This window comes from Rhinolophus ferrumequinum, chromosome 21 (genome assembly GCF_004115265.2).
Source record: "Rhinolophus ferrumequinum isolate MPI-CBG mRhiFer1 chromosome 21, mRhiFer1_v1.p, whole genome shotgun sequence".
Taxonomy (NCBI): domain Eukaryota; kingdom Metazoa; phylum Chordata; class Mammalia; order Chiroptera; family Rhinolophidae; genus Rhinolophus; species Rhinolophus ferrumequinum.
The window spans coordinates 33671621-33692871 of NC_046304.1; the positions used below are offsets into that span (position 1 = coordinate 33671621).

At 50.3% G+C, this 21251-nt stretch overlaps 1 protein-coding gene across 1 annotated transcript in view; it reads left to right on the forward strand.

Moving 5' to 3' along the window:
* Positions 1 to 21006, forward strand: part of FAM117A (family with sequence similarity 117 member A) — a 41127-nt gene extending 20121 nt beyond the window's left edge. Inside the window, exons 2-8 of the mRNA XM_033090434.1 lie at positions 3796 to 3965; positions 12023 to 12118; positions 13576 to 13686; positions 14148 to 14282; positions 15482 to 15683; positions 16905 to 17055; positions 19789 to 21006. Of these exons, the coding sequence (XP_032946325.1) occupies positions 3796 to 3965; positions 12023 to 12118; positions 13576 to 13686; positions 14148 to 14282; positions 15482 to 15683; positions 16905 to 17055; positions 19789 to 20089 (1166 nt within the window). The 3' untranslated portion in view covers positions 20090 to 21006. The remainder of the gene's footprint in view (positions 1 to 3795; positions 3966 to 12022; positions 12119 to 13575; positions 13687 to 14147; positions 14283 to 15481; positions 15684 to 16904; positions 17056 to 19788) is intronic.
* Positions 21007 to 21251: the final 245 nt, after the last annotated feature.

The following is a 21251-nucleotide window of genomic DNA, read 5'->3' on the forward strand; positions in this document are numbered from 1 at the left end:
GACTTTTTCAAAATAACAAACAAGCGCAAGACCCAAGAAGGGTCATTGCAGACCCCCAGTCAGGCCTAACTCCCTGTCCCTGAGAAGGAGCTAAAAAGGCAGTCCTCCCTCCAGATGTCCAGGCAGGTATCGTGGCAGCCTCACATCACAGGGTGTTCCTGATGCAAGAGCCCCAGTGAACTGACATAGGAGGGAGGAGGCTTGGATTTACATCCAGGACTGCGCTGACCAGCTGGGCAACTGCGCCCAGTCTGAGGCTGGGCTTCTCTGTGCCTTGGTTTCCTTACCAGTCTTCTCCTCACCTCTTTGCGAGCTGGTGGGAGAGTACAAGTTACACACACAAAAGAACTCTGTGGGGATGGGGCAAAACTTGAGTACTGTAGAAGCGCAGTAGAGCACTTAGGGTCTCGGTGAGAAACAAATCTAAAGGAGATTTTTGCAGCAACTTCTGAGGGGCTGGGAGAGAAATCTTTCTCCCTGTCGCTTCTTTCTCAGCCCTGAAGTCACAGCCCTGTTCCTCTGTGCAGCGGTGAAGCAGGCCTTACGGTCATGGCATTCTGGCCTTTGTGCCAGTCTTTTGCTCATCTGCTTCCCACCTGCCTCTTTGTTTCTGTCGTGTAATCTTGTAAACAAGCTTTTCCGGAGGAGGGACACAGGGGACAGCATTTCGGTATCTGACCTGGCTGCCGACGTGGGTCAGAAGCTCCCAGAAATATCTGATTGCCGCTTTTTATCTTGAATGCAGAATAGGAAGAGGAGTGGTTGGAATGCTAGTGGAGGAGATGAAGTGGGGGCTTGAGCTCAGCGTGCCTGTCACTAACTTACGGGGCAAAAAGGCACAGGGAGGGGAAGTAGAGGTTGGGCCTTCTGGAGCCTCAGAGACAGGAAAAATGACAAGCAGCTCTGGGGCTTTCCTCCCAGGGAGTGGATTGAGCGTGGATGTGCAAGGCAGGCAGACTTAGCATCCATGGTATAATTAGGGCAGGTTTACCCTTGTAGTAACAGTTTTTTGATTTTATGCAAATACTCAAGTACCTGCCAATCACCAGGTCTATGTTCTAGGCACTGCGAGGGGTACAAAGATAAATGAGAGACAGTCCTTGGCTGCAGCTTGTTTATTATCTAGGCGTTATAAATACTCACAATCCAAGAGGGAGGGTGATAACTAGAAGGGTCTACAAAGTGCTGGGGTAAAGCGGAAAATCCTGAGACATTCCTTTCAGGGAAACCAGAAGGCTCTGTGGAGATGGAGGTGGAGGCGATTAGGCTGGCCCTGATGGATGGATCAGATTTCAACCCTGGGCACATGTGCAAAACCTCAGAGAAGGGAAGGCCCAGGACATGGGTAGGAAATGGTGCGTAGTATAGTTTGTCCAAGACATAGAGACTTTGAAGAGTAGTGAAGTATGAAGGAAAGGTAAGTGGGACCAGAACATGGGGACATGGGGCCTTTGAGTACCTTCTTTGAAAGAGAGCCTTTGATGAGTTTTAACAGAAATGCTAAGATAATTTAAAAGGATGTGTTGGAGGTCAATATATATTGATTTGGAAAGGTGTTTATGATGCAGGGGGAAAACACATTGCAAAACGATATCAGTTTTTGCAAAAAGATCCCAGTTTGTATTTTAAAGCATACACAAGCATAAGACAAGGCTACAGTGATACATTCCTTGGAGTGTTATTAATGATTATCTCCGGGTGTTGAGATTTGAGGGGTTTTTCCCCCTTTTTGTTTATATTTTTGTAATTCTTGAGTTTTTCCACAATTCACACTTACTACTTTTGTAATTACAAGTCCTTTTGAATTTGTTTTAAGTGAGCACATGTTATATGATAGCCGACAGAGATGACTTAGAAATATGCCGGGAATTCAATAAAAACTGAGACTGAAAGTTGTCCATGCAGTCGTATGTATGATATCCGAAATGGGGAGGAACCCTCAAATGTCCAATAATGTGGGAATAGCTAAGCAAATAACTGCTGATCAACCTGGTGGAATATTATGTAGTCATTAAGAATGACAAATATGTAGATTGTTGATACTTGGAAATGGGTATATGAAATGGGTAGAACAAAGCAGAACATAGCGTAGTACATTTCACATTGATGACAACTATGGCAAAATGTATGTCAGTACCCAACCTGGTGTGGAGAATAGGGAGAACAGGTAGTATTGTTAGTGTCTCTTTTTTATTGTGGTCAAACACACATAACATAAAATTTACCATTTAACCACTGTTATCTTTATAATTCAGTGGCATTAAGTACACTCACAGTGTTGTGCAACCATCGTCACTATCTGTTTCCAGAACATTTTCATTATTCCAGGCAGAAACTCAGTGCCCATTAAACGATAACTCCCCCTAAGCCCCTGGTAACCCCTATTCTACTTTCTGTCCCTAGGAATTTGCCTATTCTAGGGACCTCATATAGGTAGACTCATACAATATTTGTCCTTTTGTGTCTTATTTCACTTAGTATAGTGCTGGAAGTTTCATCCATGTTGTAGCATGTACCAGAATTCCAGTCCTTTTTGAAACTGATGTTCCATTGCGTGTATATACATTTTGTTTATCCTTCCATCTGTCAATGAACAGTTGGGTTGCTTCGATCTTTTGGTTGTTTTGGATAAAGCCGCTATGAATGTGGTATACAAATAGCTTTTTGAGACCCCGGTTTTAATTCTTTGTATATATACCTTGAATGGAATTGCTGGTTTGTATGATAATTCTATGTTTAACTTTTTGAGGAGCTGCCAACCTGTAGCGCCTTCAAGTTTCTTTATACCTACAATCCCCAGTTCCTTTTGCTGTGCTTCACGCACACATGCATTATCAAGGGATTAGTACAGATGGGAAAGCATTTTGCTCGGTTTAAAGGAAAGAGCCTTATGATCTTAAGTAGAGTGTTAAGAACGTGGCCATGAAAAACATGGTCCACCCAGATGATCAAATCTTACAGATGATTCCCGAACCCTTCTATTTTATCAACAGTTTCAACTTTCACCTTCTCCCAGAAAGCTGTAGCCAAGATATAAATTGCTTTATTTTTGTCCCATTGAGCCAGAAGTAAGAGACAGAGGAGAGAACCAAAAGACTTGGATGTTTCCCTAAACTGATTCAAGCTGATTCCTCAGTACGGGTCGTTGAAAGTAGTTATATTGTTCTCTTTGTCTCGGGCACCTACATTCCTGGGGCTAGCCAGTCTTGAAGGAAGTATGAAGAGTCCTTCAGTAAGTTGGGTTGAATTTGTGCAGTGCATGGGAGCCCTGCAGTGAGTGCTAGAGGGAGGAAGAAGGGCCGGAGACAAAAGATGGAAGAAAACTTGGTTTTTGTCCTCTTAGAGTTCCCTCTTTTGTGATGTGAAACAGTCCTGCTCTTAGGAAACTCAGTATGGAGACCGCAGAGTTCACAGTTTGTAGTCCATTAAGGACAGGATGAAAATAGAGGACATGTATGTAAAGCCACCCCAGTCCAAAGTAAAATGGTATAAGTTGTTTCCAATGATAATGACCAGCTGGTTAACCTGTGAGGGGTACTTTCCAGAAATGAAACCGGTTCATCTTCCAACCACGGGCAACCGTTGTGACTTCTCAACGCTTCTCCTGGCCTCTCCCTAAGTCAGGAGAGCCCTCGGCAGACTGCGCTTTAATGGGCAGCTTCAAGTTCCTTTAGGAGGGGGTGCATACAAGTGAAGAGGTGACAGGCAGGTGAGGCTTCCTTGAGGAGAGAAGGTTGGTTACCATGTCTCCTTCCTCCATGCTGACGTCAAGGGGCGGGCTGTGCTCTCTTCCAGCCAGCGTCCCATGTTCCGTGGCCCCAGAAAAGCCAGTGTGTAGGCCTCAGCCACCCCAGGTCCGACGTACATTCTCCCTGGACACCATCCTCAGCTCCTACCTTCTGGGCCAGTGGCCACGAGATGCTGATGGGGCCTTCACCTGCTGTACCAATGACAAGGCCACCCAGGTAATGAAGCGCTCTCCTAATGGGTTAAGGATGGGGGAGGGGGCTGGCCGAGGAGGCCACTGGGCTACTTACCAATCTCAGTCCCTGAAACTTGTCCTGGGTTTTGGCTGTGCATCGTCACCATGCAGCTTTTCATCATCTAATGTTCACCAGCTTGGTTTTCTTTGTAAACTTACATGAAAATGAGTTTGCATTCCACCTGACTGGTGGAGGAGAGAAGTCGATCTGGGTGTTTCAGTTTGGCTTGAGTATTCACGTGTGGCTAAGCAAGAGTTGATTTTGGAACTTATTCTAGGTGTTCAAAAAATGAGATTTACCTTGCTGAAATTAAACTGGGGCCAACATTCAATTGAGTTTGCGTTCTCCAGACAACTGGGAGAGGTGGCCAAAAAGTGTGTTGAGCCGGGGTAGGTCTCTCTGGAGCAATAGTAACGGAAAGCTTGCAGATAATGGAGAGTCGATCCCTAGCCAGCAGCCCCACCGGGATTTCAGTGGACCCGCTGGAATCCTGTGGAGCCCAGGTCCCCTGCTCTTCACGACAGTCACTAAGAATCATAAACTTGGAAGGACTCTCCATAGATCATCTAGTCCTCTTGTCAGTCTTTGAATAAAATAGTGTTAGCCTGAGCTGAAGTCGTCTCATAGGTGAAATTACACAAAGATATTTCTTAATCTGATTTAGGACTTCAGCATTCTTAGCAGTTATGGTAAGAGCCAAATCAGCTCCCTTTTGATGCAGTTAAAACCCATTCCCGTTTCACTTCAGAACAAATGAGTTGTTCTCAGGAAAAGGAGGAAGCGGAATGGGAAGAACATGGGCTCAGAGTCAGACCACCATCCTGGGGGGTACCGGGCAAGTCCGCTCCTCCTTTGCAAGCTGGGGGGCATCTGCCCACTCTGCCTGCTCATAGGTGGGGTGATGGCCAAATGTGCAAGTTTTGTGCGCTCACTTTCCCCTACTTCCTCTTCTGAGCACATCCCATCGGTCCCTTTCTTTTATTTATTTTTTAAACAAGATCCATTTTCAAATATTAGTAGTGAAAGCCTGAATGCCCAGTACTGTTCTTGGCATGTTGAAATGAAGAATAAGGAAATGAGAGCAAGATTTGGCCTGTGAGTCTGGATGCCAGTTCCATGAAGGCCAGTGAACAGACAGCCAAGGGCTGAGATATGGCCAAATGTCTGGCACAGTTCAGAGGAGGGGAATTCTCATGGGAATACCCCACCTTGAACCAACAAAAATTTGCAGCAGTTAAAATCGATGGCCCCCTTTAGATCTACAAACAGAATGTGAAGTGAAAACACACTCCAGGTAGCAGACAGAGCAGGCCTACTTCCTGGGTGCCCTGGACACTATAGTAAGGGTTGTTCCCCATACTCTTTGAAAAGAGTAAGCAGGATAGGTTAAGCTGCGCCCCCTCATAGGCCTGGAGCACACACTTCTTTCTCTTTCGAGAGGAGTATTTATCCCAAATAATGTAGTCAAGGAGGGCTTCCTGGAGGAGTAGGACTTGAGGTTGCTTTGAGTGTGTACGCTCATGATTGCATCCCTCTTTGTCAGTCAGCAGCAGGCTACCTTGTAGCCCTTCTCTGTCATGTCCTGCTGCCAGCCTTCTAGGAAGCCTCGATCCCACTCCTCAGGTAGTGTTCTCTTTGTCAACCCAAGGCAGGCTTGGCCTCAGACGTTCCCTGGCCGGATTTAGAGGCATGGGCTCTAGGCTGTGTAGTGCTGCTCAAGCTCCAGCTGCAGGCCAGATCTTTTATATAACAAGTCTGGGCTTCTTGCCACGACAAGACAGAGGTCAGCGACGCGCCTCTGTGGGTCTGGCAAGGCTGAACTGTGCAGCTTTCCTCTTTTCCTGGGATGGGCTCCAGCCCTCGAGGAACTCTTAGCAACCTGTCAATATTGTGGCTGCAGTCAGGAGGTGGGAGAATTCTGATCAACTAGGCATCCAAACCAAAATATGCACTCTGCCCATCTTTCATTCCTGGCCTTCTGGGAATTTTCTGCTTCTAGGTTTTGAGCTCCATCCAAATTCCTGCTTGAGCCCCCTGACCTGGCACAAACTACCTTCTTCCACACTGGTATTACACCATGATGACCTGTGGTTCTCCTGGCACCTCCCTAAGGCATTGGTGTTCCTTCTCTTCTGAGGGCTGGTGTACCACCCAGAAAGGACTAGAGATGAGGGAGAGGTTTTATTAGGAGTTCAAAGGAAGTGTGGGGAAAGGTAGAGGGAAGGTAGGGAGGCGGGATCTACCAAAGTCCTTGAAGGCTTTTAAGTTGTTAAAAATAGAATGATGCCGGAACCTTACCCTAATTCCTTTGAGCTCAAGGGGGGCTGTTCCCACTCATACCCCACCTTCTGCCCATCCTCTTGCAGCTATACCGGTGTAGTACATCCACCATATCTGACAGGCCCTCACTTCTGCACTCTTACTTTCCCCCCTGCACCCCTCACGCACCCCACTCCAGAGCCAGCAAGTGGAGTGTGTGTTTGGAGACCACATCAGCCCTGGCATTCCCAGGGGCCTGCCTTGCAGTGAGGGCGGCTGCCATTGTTAAGGCTTAGGCTGAGCAGCTCCCCTTTCTGAATCCTCTAAAGCAAGCAAGCGTCCTGCCCATTCCAAGCAAGTTTCAGATCTGGGCAGCAAGCGAAGAACACCTGCCGTTTAGATAGCCAGGCATGCTGTGTCCTGGAGGCTTCCTCACAAGGCAGAGGATGGAGTGAAAAGCTCTCCGTTCTTGAAGATAGCAGGTTGCCCACAGTCCCAGTATTCCCCGCCTGGGCTTAGCTGTGTCTTAAGAGCTCTTAGGCACAGAGGATAGCACGGAGAGTTCCCCAGGCAATTTACAGTCTGACATGGAGAGCTGGGTTACCCACATATTTGGGGCAGGGGAGAAAGAGAGGTGGACGGATCTTATTTGGAAAGTTGGTGGTTCTAGGAAGCAGGAGGAGGTCTAAATGTGGTAATTGGGGAAGGAATGCTTTGGAACTGCTGCATGTTCTGAGCCAGAACAAGCAATGCGAGAGGGACAACCCGTCTCCCCGAGACCAGCGTGGTGAGTACAGGAAGAGTTTGGGTGCAACGGGAGCTGGATGCAGAGTGGCCAGCCAGGGAGGATGAAGAGGGCTTCTGTGTGGAGTGACCATCATCTGGAGGATGTTCCTTTGTGTCTCAGAAGACTTTGTCAGGATTCTCCAGATCAATCTGACTGTTTTCCCCTCTCTGGACCATCCTTCCCCGAGGTCAGCTGGCAAACCGGAGCTAGGGCTGTCAAGTGCTTTGCGCTGGCCCCGCCTAGTAGCTGGGCCCGCACCAGGGCAGTGATGGCAGCACACGCTGATTGAGGTCACCCCTCTCCCTTCTTGCTGTGCAAAGCATCTGAGTCTTCTTGCACTCTTCTAGAGGGAGGAAGTGGTCTCACCACAGCTGGAATGACTGTTTGAGCAAAGTTCCCCCACTGGTGTTCTCATCCTGCAGACGGATGGGCCCTGGGGTACCTGCTCTGCCTGCCTCCCCCACCCCCTCTTCTACTCATCCCCAGCCCCACTTCCTCTGCCTGCTGCAGGTGAGGTGGGGAAGCCTCTGTGACAGACTCTTTTTTTCAGGCCTGACTTACCTTTTGAAAGAAAACAAATAGCTTAAGTGCCTGACAGACCTCATGGAGTGTCCTGAAGGCCAGAGGCAGAGGTGGCCTGCCTTTTCTGGGAAGACTTCCCTCCCTCTCTGTGGCTTTCCCTACCTGTGTAGTGTCTTCCTCCTTTTCCTAAGCCAGTGCCTCAATATTTAGTGATGACACACAACTCAGTCTGCCCATCACGGGCCTTCCTTTGTGGGTGTGGGGCCTGGGCACAGCGCCTAGTTTCCAAACTGGTGAATAGGACCAGTTGTTCAGCATATGGTATGACAACAGCACAGCATGTTTGAAAACGGGTTCATGATGGAAAATGTGAGGGTTACATAGTGATTGTAGGGCCAGAGATGGTGGCCTTGGCCATCTGCAGCCTGAGTTCTCAGTGCTGGCCGGCAGACCCCCCTCGGAGCCTTTCCTGTCTCTGCCTGGCCAGAGTCCCCGGGGGCTGATTCCCTGCTGGATTTCATTTCAACACGTAGTTACTGACCGTCCGTACCAGGCCAGGCACCACACTGCCCTGCACCTCCACACAGGTGTACTGGACTGTGTTCCCAGGGCCCAGCTGGGCTCTGCCAGCGTCACTGGAGGCAAGACGACCAGGACTCTTTCGACCTCGGAGTCCAGGCAGAAACCTAGTTGGGTTGGGCGCAGAGATACAGGTTGTAGCTGGGAGGCTTTTTGGTCAGGCTGTTCTTTGGAAAGCTCTCCTCCAGCCCCGTGCCCAGTTATCCTTCCACATGTTGCTGTGGGATCTCAGAATCCCAGGCAAGCCTTCCTTGGTCTAATCCACGTTCAGTTGTGCATAATCCAAGCATAAGCCAAGCATCATGTGCACGGTGGGCTGATGCCTCTGATGTATGTAAATAGCCCTGCTTCTCCCTCAGCTGCTCCCCCTGGGTGTACAAATAAATCTGTTCTAGTGCATGAGTCCCTTTGACAAACATGACTTTGGCCTGCTGAGCTCAAGCTCTACCCTGCTTCCAAAGGATCATCTGGAACGACAACTTACAGGGCTGTCACGCAGCATGGCTTGGCGCCTGCTGTGCCATAAAGGGTTGCTCTTTGAAGGGTAGCCTTCCTTAGCTGTGACTTTTCTGTGCTCCAAGACCTCCGTGGTGAGACCCAGAGGTAGAGGGGCCTGCAAAGAAGGGGCAGGCCATGGTCCCCACTCTTGATGCCCCCAGTCCCGTTGGAGGGGCCACAGCCTGCACCTGTGTGCGTGCCTGCCCTAGGATCCCCAAGGCCGGCATGCACACAGCTTCAAACACAGGATAACGACTGTAGTAGGTTCCTGAAGCTGCTGTGACAAATTACCTCAAACCTAGTGACTTAAAACCACAAACATGGATTCTCTCACAGTTCTGGAGGCCAGAAGTCTGATTCCATTTCACTGGGCCAAGTTCAAGGTGTTGGCAGGGCTGCCCTTTCTCCAGAGGCTCTCTGGGAGTTCCATGCCTTGCGTCTTCCAGCTTCTGGAGGCTGCCAGCATTCTTTGGCTTGTGGCCACATCACTCCAATCTCTGCCTCCATGGTCACACTGCCTTTTCTTCTGTGTGTATCTAATCTCCCGCTGTCTGTCTCTCATAAAAACATGTGTAATGGCACTGAAGGCCCACCTGGTAACCTAAGATAATCTTTCCACCTTAATTTAATCGTATCTACAAAAAATATTTACCACATTAGGTAACATTTACAGGTTCCAGGGATTAGGGCCTGACCCTTGGGGGGGCCAGTTTTCAACCTATCGCACCTGTTAACCTCGTCTGTTACCAGGCTGCCCCTCACTCACTCTGTTCCAGAGGAGCCAGCCTCCTCCTCAGACACAGCAGGCTCGCCCCTGTGTCGGGGCCTTGGCACTTGGTCTTCCCTCTGTGTCCATCACTCTTAACCTCTGATGTCCACGTGGCTTACTCCCTCATGTCCCTGATGGTTTTCTTCAGACCTTCCCTTTCCACTGAGGACTTGCCAGACAGGTAAAATCATTTAACCCGCAACCCCCCACCCCCACCCCCACGCACCCACATTGCCAGCCCCTTTCTTGGCTGTATTTTTCTCTTTAGTATTTATCATTGTTTAAACTGTGTCCCCAACTAGAATGTAAACTCAAAGGGCATGCGAATTTTTGTTGTTTCCTGCGTTGCTGTGTCCCCAGCACCTGGAACAGTACATGATACAATTTGCTTTCAGTAACTATTTGTTGAACGCATGAATGGTCTATACCCGGAACCCACAGAGCAAAGTAACAGCATGGGGTGGACAAGTTAGGACAAGTTAGGAAGGCTGGGAGAGTTCGTACTTGGATGGGGAGACCAGGCTTAGGGCTCAGGGGCAAGGTAAGAACAAGGACATGGGTCGGACAGAGAGCCGGGTATGGAGAGGAGAGCCCACGGGATGGAGGGCAAGATGGTGCTATCTAAGGCCAGAGGGTGGGTGTGGAGGCAAAGGGAGGCCTTGGTAGCACAGTTTCCGCAAGGTAGGCAGCAGGTGCTGGAAGGTGTTGCAGAGCAGAGAGCTGTGGGGGAACATGGATTGAGAGAGGAGATGATTTGCACATCCTTTCTAAACTCCAGCACTAGCCTCCGTTTCTCCTTCCGCCCCCTCACATATCTCAGAAGAAAGAAGGCAGTTAGTTGAAGAGTTTGCCTTAGTAGAACCGGTGGCAGCCTGAATGTGGCTCTTGATTCCTACCTCTCCCCACCCACCTGTGAGTACAGTATCTTCCTGGAGGAGGGGAAATGGGCTCATTACCTCAGCTTTTGTCATCTCTCCTCTGTAGCCTCGGCCACCTTTCCAGGGACAACAGGCTAGCATGGGACTCAGTGCTTTGACTAGCAGAGCTGGGATTGGGAGTCCTGGGAGGGAATAGCATTCGTATTTCCGCTGGGCTGAGGGGGCTTGCAAGAGATGGACTTCTCCTCACTTTCCAGTCTATGCAGCAGCCTTTTCTGAGGCTCTGTCTGCAAACCCTGGTTTAGAGACATGTGGGCATTTGGTAGTAGACAGCTGCTTGGTTTCCACAGACTCTCAGAGCCAGCTCCACCTCAAGGGCTTTGGGGTACGGGCTTGGACCATGTGCTTGGATCTGATAGTCTCCTTGTGGTGCTAGCAGACAAGGGAAGTAGGGAGGTTGTCTCACCCTGGCTGTGTCCCACAGCCCAGCGAAGGTCCTGATCGGTAGGCAGCTGGGAGAAGGAAGAGCCAGGGAGCCTCAGCTCCCCTGGTGGCCCCTCTCCACTGCAGCTGTCACACAGGGCGGATTGCTCCCACAATCCCGCTCAGACTACCCCTGCCGAGCTCTTCTTAGCAGCTGCTGGGTGTTGAGTTGTTGGTTTTTTCTCGTTTCCTCCTCCTTTCTGTTTGCAACAACCTCTCGGGGGAGGTCAGCAGATCTGGTGGAGGAGACGGTTCCCAGGCCCTCATGGTTTTGGCAGCTTGTGTAAAGAAGTTAGAGAGGAACTGGTTCCACTGGAGCGTCCCCCCTTGGGCCCCTCCCTTGGAATGGAAGTAGGGATGTTGGTTGTGGGGAGGGATCTTGTCCTCCTGCCTTGTGCTGAGAGCCAACAGCTTCCTCCCTGGGATGGGGGCTCCGGAAGTGGGGCTACAACTCCCCCTGCTTCCATCTTGGGCCAACTCTGTCTTCTCTGCAGCAGGGGAGGGAGGCTGGCAGACAGAGCCCTGTTCTCACGAGGCATAGAGCAGGGCCCAGGAGAAGGAGCTGTGGTGGAGCCAAGAGGGCTCAGGAGTCAGGGCTGAGCTCAGAATTCTTGGCTCCCTCCTTTCTGAAAATGTCCCCTCCCCTGCACATTCAGGAGGACTTCAGGTCCCCAACACTTACTCTCTGTACTGGGGAAAATCATGGGACAAGCTTGAGGCGCGGCACTGCACACACGTCTCCTGCTTCGGTCAGGGATGGAGAGTGGGGGATCTCTGTTGACCTTTTGCCTGTTTCACTAATTAACGATTCCTTCCTGGAGGCCTGTCTACTAACTCATTTTCATTAGGCACCCAGGAACCTGGGCATGTGCTGGGTACATAGAAGGTGTGAGAATCGAGGACACCAGTGGGTCCCTGTGCCCATGCTGCTTTGGAGCTGCTGGGACTGAGGAAGGCAGCACGTGTCCTCACTGGAGGGGAGCACTGGGGCCGTCATCCACGTGTAAAAGTCGTAAGAGAGGAGAGAGCAGGTTGGCCTTGCTGGTTTATCGGGGAAGCTTTCCTGGAGGAAGCGGATCGGGAAAGAGGCGGTGCAGGTGGAGAAGCCCGAAAGAGGCTAATGGTTTGAGGAGTTGATGAGCAGACAAGAGACAAGCCTTCAAAGAGCCACCACCTCTGTTTGGGAACCGTGTGTCTGTTTCCCCTGAGCCAGCCTGAGAAGCTGCTCTACCTCACTGGGTTCCTCTCCCTGTCCTCCCTGCAGACGCCCCTGTCCTGGCAAGAGCTTGAAGGCGAGCGGGCCAGCTCCTGTACACACAAACGCTCAGCGTCCTGGGGCAGCACAGACCACCGCAAAGAGGTAACTGCCCCCTTTGCCTTCCTGCCGGGGTCGCTGCCTCTTGTGTACCCCCAGCACCATGGACACAGCTGCTCCAAAGTGGACTCACATTTCCAATCTCATTGCTTCGCCCTAGCCTTTTCCTACTGAGCTGGCTCCTTCCCAGCTGCCTCCCAGCCTCGTGGTGGCTGGGCCGTAGGGGCCCAGGTGCGCCTGCCAGCAGGGCTTGGTCGGTACTGCTGCTGCCCTTCAGCAGCCAAGCACAGGGTGGGAGCCACGATTTGCTCACTCTACTTTGAGGTTGGATCCAGACAAGCAGTTTCAGAGACCGGAGAAAGATAGGGAGAGGGAACGACTTCCTGGGACTTGGAAGGCCCCAACCCCATTTACTACTTCACTGCTCGTCCTCCCTTATTTTTAAAAGAGGAAGAAGATAGGTATGTGTTCTCCAGCACTTTCTCCTGGCTCTCCCTTTTTCCTCAGGGGGGTTCTAGGTTTTTTCCATTGAGGTGGAATAGAGAAAGCCATACTCTAGGCTCCACCCGCCCAGCCGTGGGCAGCTCCTGATAGGGCCCGCTCCCCAGGAGTCACTCTCCACCCGATTCTAGGGGAGTGGCTTCTGCCCTCTTGGTTGCAAGAGCAGAGAAAAAAGATGAAGGGTTTAAGGCTAGTGGGAAATACAAAGTATTTAAAGTTTTTAATTATCAGAGTAAACAAGTTATTTACACTAAGTGTGGAGTCATGGTTGAATGATCCCCAACAGCAAATCTAAAAGCACTTTCTTCCTGGCAGGAGTCATAAATTGTATGGCTGTGGGCAGCAGATCTACTCTCTGAATTCCATTTAATTTAGGCCCGTATTTAAATAACTCTGCATCTCCTGACATTTGCCAGCTGAGGCAAGTAGGTCCAGAATTACAAATGTGACAGGGATAATATTCAGGATTGTTGATGATAATCCCTAATTGTCACAGGAAATGGAAGTCGGGACAAAATCTGATATTCCTTCTGGAGAGCCTGCTCCTTGCTCAGTGCAGTCTGCTTTAAAATGGGGGTAAATCCTTCAATCCTTCCTGGTGCCAGGGTCTTTGAGATAGCTGGGAATGTCCTTTGGGGAGTGAAATCAAAAACATCATTTCCCATTTCTATTAATAGAGTAGTATTCCATGCCTTTGGAATCTGGGAAAGACAAAAATGGTTTCAGCATTGTATATTTTTAATTTTTTTGGAAAGTGGGCCATCTGTGGAATACATGGTAATTCGGAGCATCCGATATCTAGTTAATAGGTTCCCAGCTTGCCCAATGAACCTATCATCAGCGTGTTGAACACCGCTGAGGTATTTTGAGATGGAAGAGTAAGTGCCATCTCCCTTTTGTGATTGTCATGCGCCTCTGGCAGGAGCCACATCTGGGAGGAGGGACTCCTGCACTGTGCTTTGCTTCACCTGCCCCCCTTCTCCCCCTCTCTGGGCTGCCAGATTACCAAGTTGAAGCAACAGCTGCAGAGGACAAAGCTGAGCCGCAGTGGGAAAGAGAAGGAGCGGGGCTCCCCACTCCAAGGGGACCATGCTGTGCGGGGAGCACTGAGGGTATGTGTTGCCCCCCGAGCCCTCTCCCCTCTGTCGTCCTCCATGGCACCTCCCTCCCCTGGGCAGATCCTCTCAGGTTGAGCAGCTCCTGAGCCCGACCACACTGCATGCTACGTGGGTGCCCAGGTGATGTTGTAGAGCAAACTTGGACTTGTTGACTGACATTGGAAGGTCTTCCTGCTGTTCTGAATTTTGCTCTCCTCCACCCTCACCCCCTGTCCAGCTGAGGCAGTGAGGCTCCTGTAGCCTTTAAAAGCACACTCCGGACCTCTCAAAGCTCTCACTTCTGGGGAAAACCCCACTGAACGGGCCTACTGCAATCTGTAACTGTCCCCAAATCCTCCTTTCCTCGCTTGGTTCTGCTGGGTAGACATGACAGTTCCACACCCACCCCTATGCAGCAGAACTGACGACAGGCCGGGGCTTGGTGGGTTTCAGCGACTGCATCATTTGCTCCTCAGGCGTCTCCTCCCAGCTTCCCCTCAGGGTCCCCTGTCCTGCGACTCAGCCCTTGCCTGCACCGCAGCCTGGAAGGGCTCAACCAGGAGCTAGAGGAGGTGTTCGTGAAGGAGCAGGGTGAAGAGGAGCTGCTGCGGGTGAGTAGGGCCCTGCCCTGGATGCGCTGACAGGCAGCGTCTTGCTGAGTCTGGACACGGGGAGGTGGGACTCTTGCTCTCTGGCGCTCACAGGCTGTGGCTACAGCAACAGAGAAACATGCAAGCACCAGCCTACGGAAGGAAGACGAATTGAGTTTATTAACTCAAATGGACTTAACCACAGGGACGGCAGAGCCGGGTAGGTGTAACTGGAGAGGGGTTTGTGGCGGTGGGTAGACAGGGAAGGGACAGGGCTTCGCAGAGGGGCAGGTGCCAGCGGGCAGGGACAGGCATCGTTCTTCAGCCAAAGCGCCAGCTCACTGTTGCCACGTGCTTGGCATCAGCACCGTCACCCCTGTGCCTCCGCTCAAGCCACCCCGTTGCCTGTGCCACCACTTCCCTTCCCTCCATCTCTACCTGGGGACGCACATTCATCCTTCATGCCCAGAGCTCCCACACGGCCCTCTCCCTCGCCCCACTTCCCAGGCAGAATTATTTGCTACTTTTTCTGCCATCTCAGGCACATTTTTATACGGACACAGTACAATTGGGGAATGCCAGTTGGGCAGTATTCATACAGTTCTAGTGGGCACACTCCTCAGTTTACGATTTACTTGCTGGTTGATTTTTAATTTGCATATATATAGGATTTTATACCCACCCAAACACACACACACAGTTTGGTGAGCTGTGGGTCCAAGTACCATTAGTGACTGTTTTAAAAGAGGCCAGGGGTATTTAGTACGTGACGATAATCTGCATACTTGTCTTGCAGTGGCCTACAGTGGTTGCAGTGTCCTGGTGGTGTACCCCCTATCCTGCCCCCCCATTGTTATTCATCTTTGTGTTCCCAGAGCCTGGCACGCAGAAGGCAGAGAAGGTCCCTGCCCTTGTGAGGCTTACAGCCTGGTGGGGGTGACACATTGAGAAAACCATTCAAATAAATATGTAATTATAAATTGGGCTGCAAGTGCTCCGAGGGAAAAGAAGGAAGTGCTAGGGGACACATAGGAGGTGATTTCCCTCAGACTGGGGGTGATTGGGAAATCAGTGACTTGAGGAAATGGCGTCCTGTTGTCGCTGTGTGGTACAAATAGGGGACGAGGACGAGGACAAAGAAAGGGCCCTCAGATTGGATACAGCTCTGCAGGCTTGAAGAGCCAGGCCTGAGAGTCGTTACCCACCCTCTCCCCTGGCAGATCCTTGACATTCCTGATGGGCACCGTGCCCCCGCTCCCCCCCAGAGTGGCGGCTGTGATCACCCTTTCCTGCTTCTGGAGCCTGGCAACCTTGCCAGCTCTCCCTCCATGCCCCTGGCATCCCCCCAGCCTTCTGGCCAGACCAGCCGTGAGGAACACCGGGGTGCCGTAGAGGACCTGGCATCCCTCCCCAACGACAAAGGTAAGCTGAGGAGGCTGAGGCAGCCAGGCCCCCTCAAGGGTGCAGGGGCATCTCCCCCTCTTTTCCGCCTCTAATCAACTTCAGGCCCAGCATTTTTACTTACCAGCCAACTAGAATATCTTTATGAGTCATCTTTATTCTGTGCATTATACCAGTGAGAATGATGGTCCTTGACATCGATTCTGATTTATAATTTATGTAACGTCTCTGCGCCTACTTGTGTACTTCCATTTCATCCACGCTGTAATCCAAAGACACAATCTCCCCCATCCCCATTTTGGCCGAGTTTCAGCATGCCGTAGTAGAAAGCCCTTGAGTCTCTTCAGGTGTCCACTGTACCCATTAGCAGTAATAGGTCTCAAGGTGGTTGTGAATGATAGAAAATTAAAGAATATGGTCTCTTGCCCAGGGTCACCCGGTTTGACCCAGACGGAAACCCAAGCTTTCTGATTGCAAATTTCTACTTTCTACTACTGCCCTGGCTGCTTCACCAAGAGGACGAGACATGAGTCCTTGTTCCCGATAGTACTAGTGACCCTCACATTATAAAGCTCTGTTGCCTGCGTCACCTCATTGGACTCTCACAGCAACCCTGTGAGTAGGCTGGCCAGGGGCATGATCGAACAACACGAGAGGTAAATAGAGCATAGAGTAATAAGGAATAAATGTGAGATAAATACAGATAAAGTCAATATTTGCAACCTAGGCAAAGTACATTCGCTGTGTGGAAAGCAAGAGGAATTTTATCCCACAAGTGGGGTAGAGTAAAGATTGCTTCTCTGAGTCAGTACAAGAGCTCTTCCTGGAAGAAGGGATAGATTTTCAAGGCTGTGGAAAGGAAGAAGCTGTGGTATGTTGGCAGGCAGGGCAGTGCAGGCTTGGAAGAAGGCAGAGAGAGACAGGAGTTAGGATTCCTTTAAGTCTGAGACGTGGACTTCAGTCGCAGTCTATCTCCTGGGAATATAGAATTGGTATTAGTCCTCATTTTCCTATCAGTTCAACTATTTTTTTTATCCTGTATAATAGGATACGTGCTTCTGTAAGCTGCCTCAAAGATTTTTTAAGGTAGAGCGTGGACAAACAACCTGGATTAGCATAAGCGCCCCCTGCCACCCACCTCACTGGGTTTCCTAGCCTCCTCCCTCCACACCAGGGCCCGAGCCGCGGACGCTAGAGATCTTTCCTTCAGCTCCACTGGACTGAGCCTTGCTGTGTTTGTAGCCTCCTCTCCAGGCCACCCAGCTTTCCTTGAAGATGGCAGCCCATCTCCAGTCCTTGCTTTTGCCGCCTCCCCTCGACCCAATCACAGCTACGTCTTCAAACGGGAGCCCCCAGAAGGCTGTGAGAGAGTTCGTGTGTTTGAAGAGGCCACGTGAGTACATCAGAGGGAGGTTCAGGGATGGGGGCTTAGCCCTGTGTTGTCCCATCTGTCGGGCCCTGCTTCCGTCTTGGACTCTCTCATCCTAGAGGTGCTGTCACCTTTAGATGATCGGTATTGCAGATTTTCCATGATCAAACTTGTTGACATTGCCTACTCTGAGCACTTAAATCTTTGCTTATCATTATCTCCATAGAAACCTGCTCTCTGCCCACATGCCAGCCACAAGCGCAGCAGGAGCTGGAAAGGAAAGAGCTCTGAAACCTAAACCCTTTGTTTCTTCTATTTTTTTCCATCCCTGGGAAAGGTGTTAGAATTTGCTAGACCATAATCAGAGAGAGAGAACATATGGGTAGTTCTCTTCAGGAGAGATGAGAAATGTTTCTTCCCCACTGGAGGGACGGGGGAACCTAAACAGCTTTCTAACTGTTTCCGAGTTAAGTCTTCACCTTGTAGCTCTAGTGATTCAAGTGTCATGAATGTCCAGACAGAAATTTCCCATCCTTGCAAGTAAGGACTGTAGAATATTCTCAAATCCGATTGGATGATTCAGAAGCCATTCTTAAGTTGATTTCTTTGCTACAATTCCCTTCCATTAGCAGAGAGGCAAGACCGACCTTTCACATGCCCGCACAGCCAGCCCTCCTTGGCAGGCACCCTAAGAGATTTCATTCCTCCTGCCAGCTTTAGTATTCACCAGGGCAGATTCACCGTGGAAGTTGTGGTTTCCATGGCATTCAGGAAGTTTAGTCATGGTGTGTGTGGACATTTAGCTGGGACAGGGTTTGGGGCCTTGAAGTCTCCATTTGTATCTCAGATAAGGGAGAGGACAACCCATGGTGGTAGCAGTAGACACATATATAACCCTCAGTGGGCGTTAAGGAAAAAGCCATGGCCACCAGGGTGTTACTGGCGTCATCACTGTCGCCTGGTATCTCTCCCGAGGGCTGGGCCCTCTGGGATGGTGTGAAGGGAAGAGGCCAGATTGTGTCGCTTAAGCAGACTCTGGACTCTCGTGCCCTTCTCCAGTCCATGTTAGAGCTGAGTAATTACAACCTGGAATTGCTTGAGGAAATTAGGCAGCTGCTTGTCTTGACTCTTGTAGACTCATAATGCCAGAAGAGGTCTCAAAGTCATCTCATCTAGCTTCCTGCTCTCGTGTCAACCTTTTAAGAGAAGTGCTGATCTGTCACTTACTTTTAAGATATCCTGGGATAGAAATTCTCAGCTCATTGGGGTCTCTGCATTGTGTCAACTTTCTTCTTGGGAAGTTCAGGTTTAGTGGTTCTTTTGCCACATTTTCCTCTTCTTGGCCACTGACCCCCGTAAGATGGCCTGGATTCCCCAGGGAGGGAATCAAGCTGTTTGGGGTCCTGCTGGTTGCCCTCATGCCCCTGAAGTGTTGCTTGGTCTCTCTGGGTCACTTTCCTCACATGCACATGGGCACCCTGAGAACATTCCCTCTCTGTCCATTCCCCGCCCCTCCATAAAGTGGGAGCCTTTTAAACCCTACTTGGTCAGGGGCCATCTTGCCACTGTGAAGTCCGCTGGGACCCCAGGCCTTCACTTCCTTCCATCTCTCACTCTGTGCCAACCTCTGCCTTCCTCACGTCTCGCTCTTCTTCCTGGGTTTGGAATTCTTAGAATTCTACAATTAAAATGGTAACCAACATATCAAGCTACACACTGAGTGCATTGTTCTGTATATACATATTATGCTTCAAGAAAGAGGTGGTTTATGGGAACCATTAGCGACAGAGCCTTCCCATGCTACCACACTTTTGTCTTCTCATCCAGAATCCTCACAACCAGCAGCTTCTTGGGCTGTGTCACCCTCAAAACACGGTCACGCACTTCTTTTTTTTATCATGAGGATTCCTTACTTTAGAACTCTCTGACCTAACCTTTGACCCTTCCATTTCCCCTACATGATCAGAAGCATAGGGATGATTCTTTCCGTGTTCAAGGTGAGACAGTCCAGGCCAAGGCTACGTGGTGAGTTAGAACTTAGATCTCCTGGTAATGTCTGACAGCCTGTCTCACAGTGGTTACTGTCCTTCCCTCCCAGCAAGGGTTTTGAAACTCACTCTTTTCAAATGTGCTGAAGAATGAGATTTTTTAGGCCAGTAGATTTCAATGGGGGGCAATATTTCCCCCCCAGGGGACATTTAGCAATGTCAGAAGACATTTTTGTTTGTCACAGCTTTGGGGGAGGGGTGTCAGGTGCAACTGGCACCTAGTGGGTAGGGGCCAGAGATGCTGTTAAAGCCCCGGCAAAACCAGGAATTATTCTACCCCAAATGTCAATAGTGCTTAGGCAGAGAAACCCTGCTTAAGGCTGTAAAAAATCTTAGAAAGTGACTTTTCCTGGATCTCTGCTTTCAGGCAAGGGAGTCTGGCCCCAAAACACTGTTCACTGATGAAATCTCTCAAAAGATCCCGTGGTCTCCTCTTCTAGAATCACGTTGTCAGGATGTTCTCCTTCCTGTCTAGCGTCAATGCCTCCTGTTTCTAGCTAAAGTAGATTTCCTGCTCTTTAGCCATATTTCTCAAACATGAAGGGCTGAGGGGCCTACAGACTGCTTATTACTCGGTAGTCTGTCGTTTTTTGGTCAAATTACCATCCTGTTTGAACAGAGACCCGGCTCCCCTACTTTCCCAGCACTGGGACATCGCTCATCCCTTCTCACTGGCTGTGTGTGGTGTGTTTCTCTCTCCATCCTCCAGGTCCCCAGGTCCTGACCTGGCTTTCCTGACTTCCTGTCCTGACAAGAACAAAGTGCATTTCAACCCGACCGGCTCGGCCTTCTGCCCCGTCAGCTTGATGAAGCCCCTCTTCCCCAGCATGGGCTTCATCTTCCGTAACTGCCCCTCAAACCCGGGGTCCCCTCTCCCCCCCGCCAGCCCTAGGCCACCACCTCGGAAGGATCCAGAGGCCTCCAAGGCTTCCTCGCTGCCATTCGAGCCATGGCAGCGCACCCCACCATCAGAAGAGCCCGTGCTTTTTCAGAGCTCCCTGGTGGTCTGAGAGCCCACCCCTACCACTTTACCATGGAGACCAGTGCCTTGGTGGCAGGCCCCTCCCTAGCTCCCCTGAGGTGGGAGATGAAGGAGACCTTCCCTCTCGGCCTTCGAGCACTTTCATTTCATTGTGTCAAAGCCCTGGGTCCTCTTTCTAATGGACACCAACCCCTCGGAATGGGATGGGACCTGCCTTCTCCACTAGCAGCTGGGCAGCTCACAAGTCACACCTGTATTCTTGACACCTCTCTCACTTGATGGAAAATCCACCTAGAAGGTCTTGGGTCCCCCACCCCTGGGTGTGAGTCCAAAAGACTGTATATGGGGCCCTTGTCTTTGTCATGGAGTAGAGGGGACGCCACAGATTTCCTTCCCTCTCCTCCACGGACACAGAAGTGGAGACCCGAAGACAGACACCCCGTCCTCTCAGCCCCATCCCCATGCCTCCCTCTCATTGGAGGAGCTGACCAAAGCAGCCCTAAAGGGCCATAACACTTGACCAATCCAGCTGCTGGCAGAGGGGGGAACCTAGTGTTTTCCCAAGTGGCATTTTCATCTCGCTTTCACCCTGACTAAGATTGTCTTAAGCAGCAGCCCAGCCTGCCCAGCCCCAGGTGGGTAGTGGGGGGGAGGGAGAGCTGGCATTCCTCCAGGTGGCAAGTGGTGGCTCTGTACCCTCCACCTGCCCCAGAACTGGGTTGGATTAGAAAAATGCCTATTTTTCTTGTATCGATGTAGAAACTCTATTTTCTCCCAAAGACACTATTTTTGCAGCTGTTTGAAGTTTGTATATTTTCCGTACTGCAGAGCTTCACAAAACTGAAGAATGTTAATGTTGAAGTTTTCTTATCCTGTGTTTAGAAGTTGTTTTTTGCAGATCTTGGTGTTAATAGACCAAATAAATAAATATTCCCAGCAGCTTGAGGTTCTGTTCAATATTTTTTTTGGGGGGTGGTGAGGGAGCAGGATGGAGAGTGAGGGTATTAAATTGATCACTTCCTCCTTGTCTTCAAGTGGAGTCTTAACATATAATGATGCGGATGGACAGAGTCCCTGCCCTCACGCCACCGGGCTCGGATTTTTCACATGAACATATAAACAGTGGATCCATGGAAAGACTGTCCAGAATGAAGAATATGGTGGGGATGGGGGTGAAGGAGTCATGTATT